General features: G+C 35.7%; 2 protein-coding genes across 3 annotated transcripts; one reads left to right on the forward strand and one right to left on the reverse strand.

Moving 5' to 3' along the window:
- Nucleotides 1–101: 101 nt before the first annotated feature.
- LOC141832453 (pentatricopeptide repeat-containing protein At2g02980, chloroplastic-like) lies at nucleotides 102–1,960 on the reverse strand. The gene has a single exon (XM_074719959.1). It carries the CDS (start codon nucleotides 1,943–1,945, stop codon nucleotides 125–127), a length of 1,821 nt encoding a protein of 606 aa, XP_074576060.1. The 5' UTR covers nucleotides 1,946–1,960; the 3' UTR covers nucleotides 102–124.
- Nucleotides 1,961–6,103: 4,143 nt separating this feature from the next.
- LOC141832224 (F-box protein At5g39250) lies at nucleotides 6,104–11,119 on the forward strand. 2 transcript variants are annotated; one of them, XM_074719713.1, is made up of 2 exons: nucleotides 6,104–6,258; nucleotides 9,930–11,119. In XM_074719713.1, exon 2 carries the CDS (start codon nucleotides 10,052–10,054, stop codon nucleotides 10,808–10,810), a length of 759 nt encoding a protein of 252 aa, XP_074575814.1. In that variant the 5' UTR covers nucleotides 6,104–6,258; nucleotides 9,930–10,051; the 3' UTR covers nucleotides 10,811–11,119. The 2 variants fall into 2 exon arrangements, with proteins under 2 accessions (XP_074575814.1, XP_074575815.1); XM_074719714.1 differs by lacking the exon at nucleotides 6,104–6,258 and adding an exon at nucleotides 6,262–6,314.
- Nucleotides 11,120–12,802: the final 1,683 nt, after the last annotated feature.

The raw sequence follows: 12,802 nt of genomic DNA on the forward strand, positions 1-12,802 counted from the left end.
ATGACAATTTCCAAATGAAATTGAAATGACTGTTTTTGTTCCCTAAACAAACACAGTATAGTTTAATCACTCAGACTAGAATTTCAAAATATAATTACCAATTAATACCGAAACTAAAATTTCATCACCAGTAGTCTTTACAGGAGCAAATTCCACCAGCAAAATGATGGTACCTGTTATTATCCCTGACAACTATATTCCTCTGGTAGACCTTTGAAACAAACTTAAAAAAGGTATGACAGTCCACACATATTCTCAAGTTCTTCACTATCCTTAAATCCGATCCGTGTTGAGTTCTTACCAGTCCAAATGCAAGTGCAATCTTCTCACTGTGATGCATCACAGACATCTCCCTCTCTTCCTCCTCCAAATCATAAGAAACCATGTCAGTGTCCACACGATAACCAGCCAACTTTAATTCCCTCTTCATCTTAACCAGCATTGCAAAGATATCACCCAACCCATCCCTTTGAAACCCATCAGTAACTAGAAATTCATGCACAACACCATCAATCTCAATTGAACTACATCCAGGATCCTTCTTAATCCCTCTTTGCCGCATCATCTGCCTCACTTTTCCTATAGTGGTCCACCTTTGATCACGAGCTAAAAGATTCACCAGCAGGATATAGTTCTCTCCGTTACAAGGCTCCAACTCGAGTAATTTTCTTATTGCAAGCTCACCCAGCTCCAAGTCTCCATGGATCCTACAAGCAGCAGCTAGTGCCCTCCAAATTGCAGCATCTGGCTTCATCGGCATAGTTTGAATGAGACCATAAGCTTCCTTCAATACACCAGCTCTCCCAAGAAGATCAACCATGCAACCGTAGTGCTCAATCCTAGGCTGCAATCCAAAATCCTTCTCCATGCTGATGAAGAACTTTCTTCCTTGGTTGACAAATCCATGATGGCAACATGCACATAAAACAGCTAAGAAAGTAATTCCATTAGGTTTGATGTTCTCAGCAATCATTTCATTAAAGACTCCCAGAGCAGCTTCTCCTCCACCATTCATGGCGAATCCTGAAATCAAAGCATTCCAAGTGAAATCATTTCTCACTCTCATTGCCCGGAAAACCTTCACTGCTTCATCAACCACCCCGCACTTCATGAACATGTCAATTAGTGCAGTGCCCACAAACACATTAACTGTCAACCCGTGGTTTTTGATGTAATTGTGAATCCAGATGCCCTGTCTCAGAGCTCCAAGATGGGAGCAAGCGGTCAAGGCACACACCATTGTCACCTCACCGAGCTCAGCCCCAGACCTAATCATCCTGGAAAACAGCACGTGCGCTTCTCTGAACCGCCTATTATTGACATATCCAGTAATCATCGCATTCCAAGTAACTGAGTTTCTATGGGGCATTCCGTCGAACACACGTTCTGCAACACCAACATGGCCAAATGAGCAGTACATCGACACAAGAGCAGTGTTGACAAAGACATCTGAGTCACAGCCAACCTTAGCAATGCATCCGTGGATGGAGAGGCCGAAGTCCAGGAGGTGTAACTGCGCGGCGGACTTGATCAGAGGAGGGAACGTGAAGAGGTCGGGGAAGATGGAAGCTTTGAGCATGGCGATGAAGAGAAGAACAGAGCGGCGGTGGCCGTTGGATCGGATGTAGGATTTGATGAGGCAATTACAGGTGTCAGTGTCGATGAGGTGCCGGATTTGGGCGAAGGCGAGGGGGAGGAGATGGAACCCATGGGAGGAGAGGGTGAGGTCAACGACTGCTTGGAGTGTGGCGGCGGCGAGGGGTCCGCTGGTGGTGGAAGCGAGCAAGTGGGAGAGGGTTTGTTGGAGGATGGCGGCGGTTGCGGTGGCGCTGGTGCTGAGTTGAGGCGGAGGCTGAGAAGCATGGAGGAAATGGCGGCGGCGGACGTGTCTGGAAAGGCCATCGAAGAGTTTTGGAGGGAAGAGAAGAAGGGGAGATTTAGGCATGAAGGTTGAGCTCGGTGTTTGTTTGGGTTAATTGATTAATATTGTATAATTGCTAAATATTTTTTTAATTGTATTTATAAATATTAATGTATTAATCATCCTATTTTTTTAAAATTTAAATTTAAAATTTCTCTTTACAACTTTTAGAGAAATCTCTAAAACTTTTATAATTCAGACAACAACAACTATGTAAATAAAATAATAAAAAAAATATAAATATAGAGTTTTTTTTTAAAAAGTACTTCATTTGATTTCCAGTTTTCAAAAGCTCCTTAGAGCCTTCAGCTTATGCCAATTGCTGTTATTTTGCTTCAACCTGATATGGTCGAGTGAGTCAAGTATTTTCATGATTGTTTCAAGCTTTCTACTTGATAATCAATCTATTAATCGATTGTTCTACTTGACAATACCTCGTTCGACTACTCTTGTTCTTAGTTGATCGAATTGTTATAGCTCGTAGGCCGACATGCTTGTTAACCTTATAAGATCAACGATCTTCTTTCAACTTTCTACTCAATTAGTCAATTGTTCTTACCCTAATCGATTGACCATTGAATAAAAATATCTTATTTGCTAGCAAATCAATATGAATTAATAGTCTAGTGGACTAACACACCAATTGATTGTATCCAACCTTCAATTAATTAAAATATTGCTTATAATCTGTTAGTGCAATCGATTTTAGTTCAATATTGATCAGTTTGATCAAGCTTGAGTTCACTCGAGTTTGAGTTTAAATGTTTGATTAATATGTTAGTTAGATATTAAACAAGTCAAGATTGATCCGATACTTGACAGTAACAAAAAGTCCAAGTGGATCATGGAGGATTGGACACTTGGTATGAAATAAAAAGTCCAAGTGAGTCATGGAGAATCGAACACTTAACATGTAAGATAAAGTCCAGGTGGGCCATGGAGGATCGAACACTTGTCATGAAATGGAAAGTCCAAGTGAGTCATGGAGGATTAGACACTTAACATGAGATAAGAAGTCAAAGTAAGTCACGGTTGATCAGACACTTGGTGATGACAAAAGCCATAGTAGATCAAGGTTGACAAAATGTCAAATAATGAAGAAGTTCTGACAGGTCAAGATTGACCGGATGTCAGATAATGAGGAAATCCTGACAGGTTAAAGTTAATCAGATGCCAGATAATGAGGAAGTCTTGGCAGGTCAAGGTATTAGATATTAAGCAACGAGGAAGTCCTAATATGCCAAGGTTGATTGAATGTTAAACAATGGGAAGTCTCAGTAGGTTAAGGTTGATCGAATGTCGCACAAAGAAAGTCATGATAGATTAAGATCAACTAGATACTAGATAATACGGGAATTCAACTTCGATAAAAAAAACAAGAGTATTAATCGATTGATAAGGATGCAGAAATGATTGACCAAACTTTTGAAGGTCATAACTTTTGATTCGGATAACAAAACGAGGCAATCTTTGGTGTGAAACAGAGCTCATTCAGAGATGTATCTTGTTACTCAATATCAATTAGCTGATCTCGATCAAAAATGAATAGAAGAAGTGATGCAAGGGCAACACATGAGGAGTCAAATTTCAACGAGTCATAACTTTTGACTCGGGAATCAGAATGAGGCACGGTCGGATATGTTTCGAAGCTCTTTCAGAGACCTTTATTCGATATCGGGTAACACTCGTACTGGCCCACTTTTGGATCCATCCAACATCGTTTAGTGCTCTGTCCGCATCTTCAAACTTATTTTTTACTATTTATAATAATTTTCTATTTTTTATTTTTTGGTATTTTTGACTTTGTCAAGCTAGGGTTTTGGTTTATAGCCTATTTATAGGCGTGTTTAGCCATTTACGGCTAGTTTGATTGATTAATAAAATTTTTCTTTTTTGGCAAAAACCTAGAAGCGGCGTCGTCAATGGCTTTCTACTCATTTTTTTCCAATTTCTCAAACTTATTTTCTCCTCAATTCTCCTTCAATCTTCCGCCTCCAGAATATTCACTATTCTATCCGATGTCAAGAAGTCAAATTCGATTGCTTTATTCGATTGATGACATCAATTAATTGATGAGGGGCATTAATCGACTGATGAGGTGCATCAATTGATTGATGTCAATCAGAAATTAAATAGAGACTTATTGGATGAAGTTGTTCGATTCGACTGATGATATCAATTGATTGATGGTAGACATCAATCAACATTAACTAATGTTAATCAGAAGTCGAACAGAAGTAAGTTGATCTAGTTAAGAGATTTGATTGATTGCTATTAGTCAATTAATAGGACATATCAATTTATTGATGTTCAAATAATCAATAAAATTAGATCGATTTTAAAAGGTTTAGAGGTTGTTCAACGAGTCAAAGATCATATGAATCGATTGATGGGTAAGATTAGTCACTTGATAGGCAGAAATCAATTCCGACCTAAAGGCTTTAAAGGAAGAGTTTAGAAAAAATGTTCATCATCAATTTTTATATATTCTAAGACAAAGTGCTGGTGTATTTTCGAATCAACAACAAATTATTTCAAGCAATGAAAAAGCATCCAAAGTAAGATTTCATTATAAAGTTGTTTTTAATTTTATTTGTGTTTGTATTTGCTAAGATAAAGTTGTAAGTAACTTCTCCGCCTTCGGTTGTTGTCCGAGAAGAAGATTGCTTAGTGGAATGGATAGCTAGAAGTGGACCCTTGGATTAATCGCCTCAAGAAGATGGATACCAAGTAAAACTAAAGTGTGTGCATGTGGCATCGATTTTGATTCAGGTTTCCACTGAGCATTCAAATGACGAGCACAAGACCAAAACAAGAAGTGATTAAAGCTATTTACCCCCTCTAACTCGCACGAATTCTAACATAACCAATTCTAAGGCCGAGCATCATCTACGTAAAAAACTATTCCAAACCCAAGGTACCAGTCACTTGTGGACTCTTATTTGACATAGACTTACCCACTAAGAGACTAAGCTTTCGAGACTTCCTTGTCTTATCAAGAGGAATCGTCTTTAAGATTTGCTTTGCTTTGGGACTTTGCCTTCGGTACTTTCTCATTTTGCCATGAGGGCTCACATTTTAGATTTCTTTTGTTAAAAGGTCTTACCTTCAAAACTTTATCATTTATCAAGAAATTTTATATTTAGATTTTTTTGGCCGAGAGACCTTATTTTTTTTTAATTTCAACATCGGTCTAATTTCTAATTAATCTTAACACTTCTATGTACCAAACATATAATCAATTTTAATCTATCATAACTTTCCAGATATTCAATTAACCTTAAATTGTTAAGACTTTTACTTCTTAAGCATTCTTCAATCTTAATCTGCTAAGACTTTCACTTATCAAATATTTAATTAATTTTGATCTAGTGAAGCTTCTACTTGTTAAATATTTTATTAATTTTGACTTGCTAAAAATCTAATCAACTTAGAATTCATTTAGACTTTTCTACTATTAATACATGTTGAATTTTTATTCACTTAAACTTGTCAAGTATTTAATCAATTTTAATATATTTAATGTGAACCACCCACATTGATTAACTCACCCTTAAATTAAAACATAAATCTTTGATCAAATATAAAAAATACTTAGTCAATCTCAATCACTTGCATTCAATTACAACAATAATTTCCCTACTCATCATTTGCCAAAGCTTCTAATAATATGGGACAAGAATATTTATAGAACACTTTGGTTTTTTTTTCTCAAAATTGAATGTATTTTGATGATAATAAAAATAAGGGAAATAATATTTTCATTTTAAATTTTAATTGAGAGTTAATTGCATTGTCATTCCTTTTTTATTTTTTATTTGCCCCCACACGGTTGGCCCCACGACCATCTGTGAAAAAATCCTTTAACTTCCCCAGATTGATACATTTTATTCAGTTTTACTCTAAATTTTGCTAACATCTTCTCATTCTTCATTTATTTATCAATAGTCTGGAGATTATTTAGATAATTTTTTTGGGTATGTTGAAAAAATTACAAATTTTGGGGGCGAAAGTGAGTTTTCCTCTTTATTTTAACAGGGCGCATTTGCAGCGAAGAAAAGAAATAGGCAAATTGACTACGGAGCCCACCTGTTCGACCAATAGATGGTGGCGGTAAAGTCGCACGAGCCGAGAAGGTAGCATTTAAGACTTGGGGGCGATTTATTTCTCCGACGACCAACCGACCGACGGCAGCGTCGCCTCCCGATCCAACGTTTTTCGCCGGCGGCAATCCTCTTCCCCCGTCGCACACTCAAACCCACCAGCAAATCTGCCCTCGGGCCTGCTGATTTGAAGATTCTGCGATCTCCTCCTAGCGGCAGCGGCCCGATTCGTCGGTACTATTCTCTCCTTTCTTTTGGGGCTACCGATTGCTGTTTTGCCCGATTCGTCGGTACAATAGGCTCTTCGAAAGTTTACAAGCAAGTTGGATGATAGTGTGATTGATTTCTGACTTGATTTTAGTTATCATTATGACATCTTTTTACAGCTAGCATTTGTTTGTTTGACTTTGATCCCTCTTTTTAGCAGGAGCGTTGATCTGTATGTTAGCAAGATTTTAAATTTTTGCTAGGATTTGTTGTACTGCAAATACTATAGGGTAGTTGTTGTAATCGTCACCAATTACTGTAGGATCCTTATTCCGTGATCGAACTCTATGCAAGACTAAATCACTATATCATGGAAATTAATCCAAAAGATTTTGCTCCTGTGACCAGAGGAATTTGTGGTTAATATTCTAGAAATATGTAAATTGATTTAATCTCAAAGCCACGAGATTAATCTTCATGCAGTTAATAGTTTTTGTTATTGTTCTAATTGCAATTATGTATCCTTTCAAAGTTTTACATGTGGGGACAGGTTCGCTGAAATGTTATTCTTGACTATGAAATAACCATATCATTAACTACTAATATGAACATTGTTGTCCTATTTTTGTCAGTACAATATGGATATTGTTGTTAACCTTTGTCATGGTAGGATCTATCTTTGTTATGGGCTTTTCTCTATCAAATGAGAAGTATGATCGGGGGTGTCTAAGGGAGTGAATTGGCAAATTGATATGACTTACTATTATTGTTTAAAGCTTTTAGAGAAGGCTGAAAAGGAACTTAGTAACAATATAATTGTGTATTCATGTGTAGTTGAGCAGAGGATTTTTTGGGAATTAAATAGAGGCTTTTATCTACAGAACAATAGTGGTCCTAGGATTATGGCTAGATATGTAAAAACAAAACAAAATCTTCAATCCTTTTATAGACTCCCCTTCAATGGTGCTAATCATGATTTATGAGCGACTAGATTTTAAAAGATAAATGAAATTTTAAAATATTGTCTTGTTATGTGCTATATTGAATAAATGTATCTATAAATGGATAAAGAAGCTCCAAGTCTACACTAGCTATTGGTAGCTATTGTGATGCTTACTAATATATTATGACTTGCCGACACTGAGCGACACTAACTTTCTAATTTGGCTAATGAAGCTGATCCTTAATGGTAAATTGAAGAGTAGATGAGCCTGCTGACATGAGTTGAGTTAAGAAGTGTTTAATTTTAGGGATTATGGGAGCGTCAATTAGGAATCCTAATTGATGGAGCAAGTACCCTTTTACATTATTTACTCTTTATCTTTTTGGGTGTTTTCATTAAGCTTTGAACTCTTATGCTATTTCCTTTGATCATGTGCATCATATTAGATATAATTTTTTTAAATCTAATTGCCTTAGCTTTATTGTCATGCTACAATCACATGTTATATATTTAGCTTGCTTAAACTCATTGCTATGTTTATGATATAACTTGCTTTTGTCATTATTTGCTACTAGTATTATTGATTCATATACATCTTGTGTGTTAACTAGAGCTAAAAAGGATAAATATTACTTGTTTATCGATCTCTTGTTAGCCGGTAGATATAATCTCAGATACTCGTTTGCTTTTAATAGTATGCCACACTCTATTGATAATTAGTGTGCAGGTTGTTCAACAGGGCATTCATCCCCATTAAGAGCATATAGGGAGTATCTCTCCTTCAAATAGTAAGAAGAAAACCGAAAGACCACATGCTAAATCTTGCTATAAAAATAATTTTTTAACAATACTATACTAATTCATGATGCTATCAGATTAAAAGATTCTCATATGCTTACTTTGCTAGTTATTTCATGCATGAGCATTTATTTTTCATCTTTTTGCTATTACACATGGTATAGTGTTGCATTCCTATTAGCTATTTTCTATTTTCTGACATCCTCCGTTGTCTTGCCTCTAGATTTACCTAAGGCAAGCTTTGGTGTGTCTAACCAAAACATTAGGTTGCTTTCTGCTGTGGTTTTGGGAGATTTATTTGCTCCTTGATGAGAGTTTGTCACTTGCTTATATTTTCTACTTTAGATATCTATGATTTTTTTAGTTTATGGATCCTCTGTACTTTTAGATATATTCATTGTTAAATTGTGTTTATTTTACTTGTTCTGCATATTTAATAATCAATCTTAGTTTTGAGTCATATCGTGTGAATGCATCCTATGGTATTTTATCAAATGGACCAACATTTGACACAAAGGATGTCAATAGATTTTGATGATGACAAGAGGATTCCACCAACCACATAAGAGTTGGGAGCCATTTGGGTCATGACATCTTGATATTCGGAATAAGTGTAATAGTTAGACAAATTGAATCAATTAGTGGTGAAAATGTGAGAAGTAAAGGAAGACGAAAGGGAGTCAAAATGGTGAGGGAGATGAGGGAAAGGATAAGGAGCAATTGTCTACTTGGACGGAATTATGGAGAGAAGGTACCCAAGGAGGCATTCCTTGGCCTTTTCTACTAAAATGAATGATAAGACCAATACCCTTTCTTTATTAGTATTTGTTCATCGTTGAAAAACGAACCACCATCATCCATGATTAACTATTTTTTAGGCCATCACCGACTGCAATAGATTGTCAACAGATCATCCAACCCTTAGATTTGTTCATTGAACCAATTTCTTCCACTAGATCTCATAGTTGAACCATTGCAAGCAAGTGGTGGTCAGAATATCAAACCATTTCAGACATGGTTGGACCATGGCTAGGCCACCACTGGGTGGCGGACCATGGTGAGTTGTTGGACCATAGCAGAACATCAACCAATGTTATCGTCTTTCCAAACTGATTAGAGAGGAAGAGAGTGAAGAAGGGTAGAGATGGAAACATTTTTTTAATTACTTTTGTCCCCTCCCTTTCTCTCCTACTCTTCTAAATAAACATTTTTTTAATTACTTTTGTCCCCTCCCTTTCTCTCCCCCTCCCCCTCCCCCTCCCCCTCCTTTTCTCCATCTCCTTTCTCCCAACCTGTTAGTTTAATGTATATATTCTTTTGATAATTGAATTAAGTTGGAATATTCTCTTATAATGGCCAAAGGAATAACTTTGGAACATGAGCGATAAGAATTTTACAAGAATTGGTATTCCAAATTCATTTTATAGCCAACATATAATAATTATTCTATGAAAATTTCTAAGAATTACAATAATATTCTTACAAACCAAATAGATCATTAGAACCAAATGCACCATTAGAAAAGAAGAGTTCTAGTGACGTTGAAATTGTAATTACATTGGTGAATTATAGTTAGCTTCTTCTATATATTTACGGTGTTGCGAACATTAATGCAGGATTTACCTTTTGGGAGGGAAAGAAAACAAAGGAAATCAGGCATTAGAATTTGTTTTTTATAATAATGTCTATGTGTAAATAAAAGATTGGTCAAGGACAAACATTGCAATCTGCGACAAGCACTTAGATTTGTATTTTTCTATTGATTTCAATTCCTTCCATCATTGTAAACACTAATCACAAACCTATCTTTATTATCATTTTTATTTCTTTTTATTCAAACTAGCCACATATTACATGGTATGTGTGAATTTGGAATTTAGAGAGCCCAATATGATACATTCAAAATTTGCAAGGATAGATGTGTAAACTATAGTTTGTTATCTTTAACAATTTGCAGGTAGTGTCTCGACTTCACCGCTTGGGGCTCAGCAACATTTGAATGAGAAGCCTTTGGTATTGATCTGGAGCTATTCGTAGTTTTACCCTTTGCCTGTTTGTGCTATACAGAGTTGATGCACAATGGCTAAAAGTTCACTGTCAAGCGAAGTTTTGAAGGCAGTCTTTCCACTGCTTGATGGTGAAGATCTAGTTTCGTGCATGCTGGTATGTCGTCAATGGAGAGACATCGCTGGAGATGACTACTTTTGGAAGTGCATCTGTGCCAAGAGATGGCCTTCCATTTGCAAAAGGCCACCACCAGCCATAAGTTACCACAAGCTATTTGTGACATTTGGCCGATCCCAACCTCCTCAACCCCTTCCGCAGTCAAGGCTTTCCTTTCATGACTTGGAATTCTTCATTGACCTTTGGTCTGAAGAGACACTGATATTTTCTGAAGCTATCTCAGCCACTGTGCTTCAGACAGGTATAAGGAACCCGCCTTCAGGGATACCTGATCCACTCAAAGATCACTTGGAAAGTGATGATTACAAGATGGTGATGCAAGTTGAGCCAAAATTTTCTTATTCATTGGAACAGACTATCAGTGTGTCGGTCCTTGTTGGTCGCAAAGATACCAACCAAATGGCACGAGTCGTAAACCAATCCGTGTTTGGATATATTGATGGTGATGCGTTCAGGGCACTGGCTTATGACTACCTCAACTTTGCCCCAGGATATCCATTCATATCAGGAATAAGGGCTTGGATTTCCTTGCTGTTTATGGCTAACAACAGCCACAGCATTACGGGTGTATTTGGCATTGAGATAGACTTCTGCGACGCTGCAAGCTCTGAGAATGAAGTCCTCTGGCTCCTGGACATTCTTGATTGGAAGTAGATCCGAGTTAGATTCAGTTTAACTGTAAATGACCAGAAGGATTAACTACATTGTTGAAATGTCGAATGAGGATTCACAATATTAATAAGTTTGGTTTGGAAGTATTCTATAGCCGGCAATTTCGTGTAACTTTAAGATAGCTAGGATTCTCAGGTAAGTGATTTCTCTTTGTATTGGTTGATATTTTATGGGAAAGCTGTAGCCTTTTCGACTCATTGATGCTCATCATTTGGAAAACTAGGGGAATTTGGATTGCTTTTTATTTGGCTTAATTTGAGGCAAATTGAGTGAGATGTGGTTAAACTAAGATTTGACCTCAATAACATATGGTTTTGATTAAATTTCGATGCTATAATTTATTTATTTTGAGTTAGAGAACACTCTTCCAAGATCTCCAAAAGATTAGACATAGATGATCGATTACTCACAACTAATAGAAAATTATGCAGAGTAGAGATATCGAGAGTTTGAGTTCTCTGTTGGAGATTGTGTTTTCTTTTCGATAATCCTGATCAACGGTATGAAAATGTTTCGATCTCAAAGGGGAGTTAGTTCTACTAGAGTTATTAAATAATTTAAAATTCTTAAGTGGATCTGATGTCTAGAAACTTATTATTATTATTATTATTTAAATGTTTAAGTTTTTCATGATTAATTTTTGAAATGTACGGCCTTTGCCTCGTTTGTCCATCGAGTACATCCGTAACACGCCCCCGGGGCATAGCTGAGTTGGTTATGACGCAGTAGAGTTGCAGAAGAGGGCAAGGGTTCGAATCTTGACGAAGTCAGACAATATCCTCCTGCGTCGTGATCAATTACAGTTTCTCGATTTATTTCTTCATAGATGGTCGTGGGGCCGCTAAAGTGGCGGATTCCACCTTTTTACAGAAGAGTACATCCGTAACACTCATAGTAATTCATTGGCTCTATAGTCTTCACCGTTTCTGTAGGATTGTTCTAATATTGAAGTGAGTATTTTACTTACAAAGATAAACTCTCAGTCTTTTTCACACGTGAATACTTCGGACTGAGGCTGTCAGTGCAAGTTTTTCACTATAGTTTGACTCATTAACAAAATATGATTCTACACAACTTTAATATTGAAAGCTATTATATATATATATATATATATATATATATATATATATATATATATATATATATATAGTGATCGACTGAGCATATTTTAAAGCAATTCCACTAATAAGGATTCATATTACCCAAAAACATATTTAAATAATTATTTAATTGATAATTAAGATAAATGGTTACTATAGATAAATATCACATATTTTCCTTTCCTGCAATTTATCTACTTGTTGCATGCTTAATTAATTTTAAAACGATTTATTGATATCGAATAATGATTATTTAATTATTTTAATTTTAATTGAAAATCTTATAGGGAAGACAGAGAAAATTATTGGACATACAGAATCTGTTTATAAGTTTAACCGAATAATGTTAATTCAAAAATAAAGATAATTCATAACATTAACCAAATAACAATTTAAATAGTTCAAAATCTTAACGAGACAAAATGTAAAAATAATTTTAATAAAAGGATAAAAATATCTGATAATAAATATAATAAATTTTAATTTGATATATTATAGATTTTATGATTCCATCCAAATTAAAAATTATGACTTTATAAATCTCACGCCTCACTTGTCCATGCGACACTTGAATATCTTATTTTAAAAGTTGCTAACAAATTTAATTCGCTAAGACGTACTCTTCTGTAAAAGTGAAATTCACCATCCAACGGTCTTACATGGTCGTCCTCGCGATCATATGTGAGGAGGTAAATCAAAAAATTACAGTTGATCACAATGGAGAAAGATATTACTTGATTTCGTCGAGATTTGAACCTTTGCTATGCCCAAAAGCACCAAAGACGCACTCAATAAAAGTTAAGATAGATTGAAAATTTAAAAATAAACAAATTAACTATATTTTTAGAATAATTGCATTTATAGTTATTTAAAA

Source organism: Curcuma longa, chromosome 7, assembly GCF_044706935.1.
Source record: "Curcuma longa cultivar G26 ecotype Majalengka, Jawa Barat chromosome 7, ITB_CL_G26_1.1, whole genome shotgun sequence".
Classification (NCBI taxonomy): domain Eukaryota; kingdom Viridiplantae; phylum Streptophyta; class Magnoliopsida; order Zingiberales; family Zingiberaceae; genus Curcuma; species Curcuma longa.

What these genes read in the sequence shown, in the direction of transcription:
- LOC141832453 (XM_074719959.1), bottom strand. Translation starts at nt 1,945, where the DNA reads ATGCCTAAATCTCCCCTTCTTCTCTTCCCTCCAAAACTCTTCGATGGC.
- LOC141832224 (XM_074719713.1), top strand. Translation starts at nt 10,052, where the DNA reads ATGGCTAAAAGTTCACTGTCAAGCGAAGTTTTGAAGGCAGTCTTTCCA.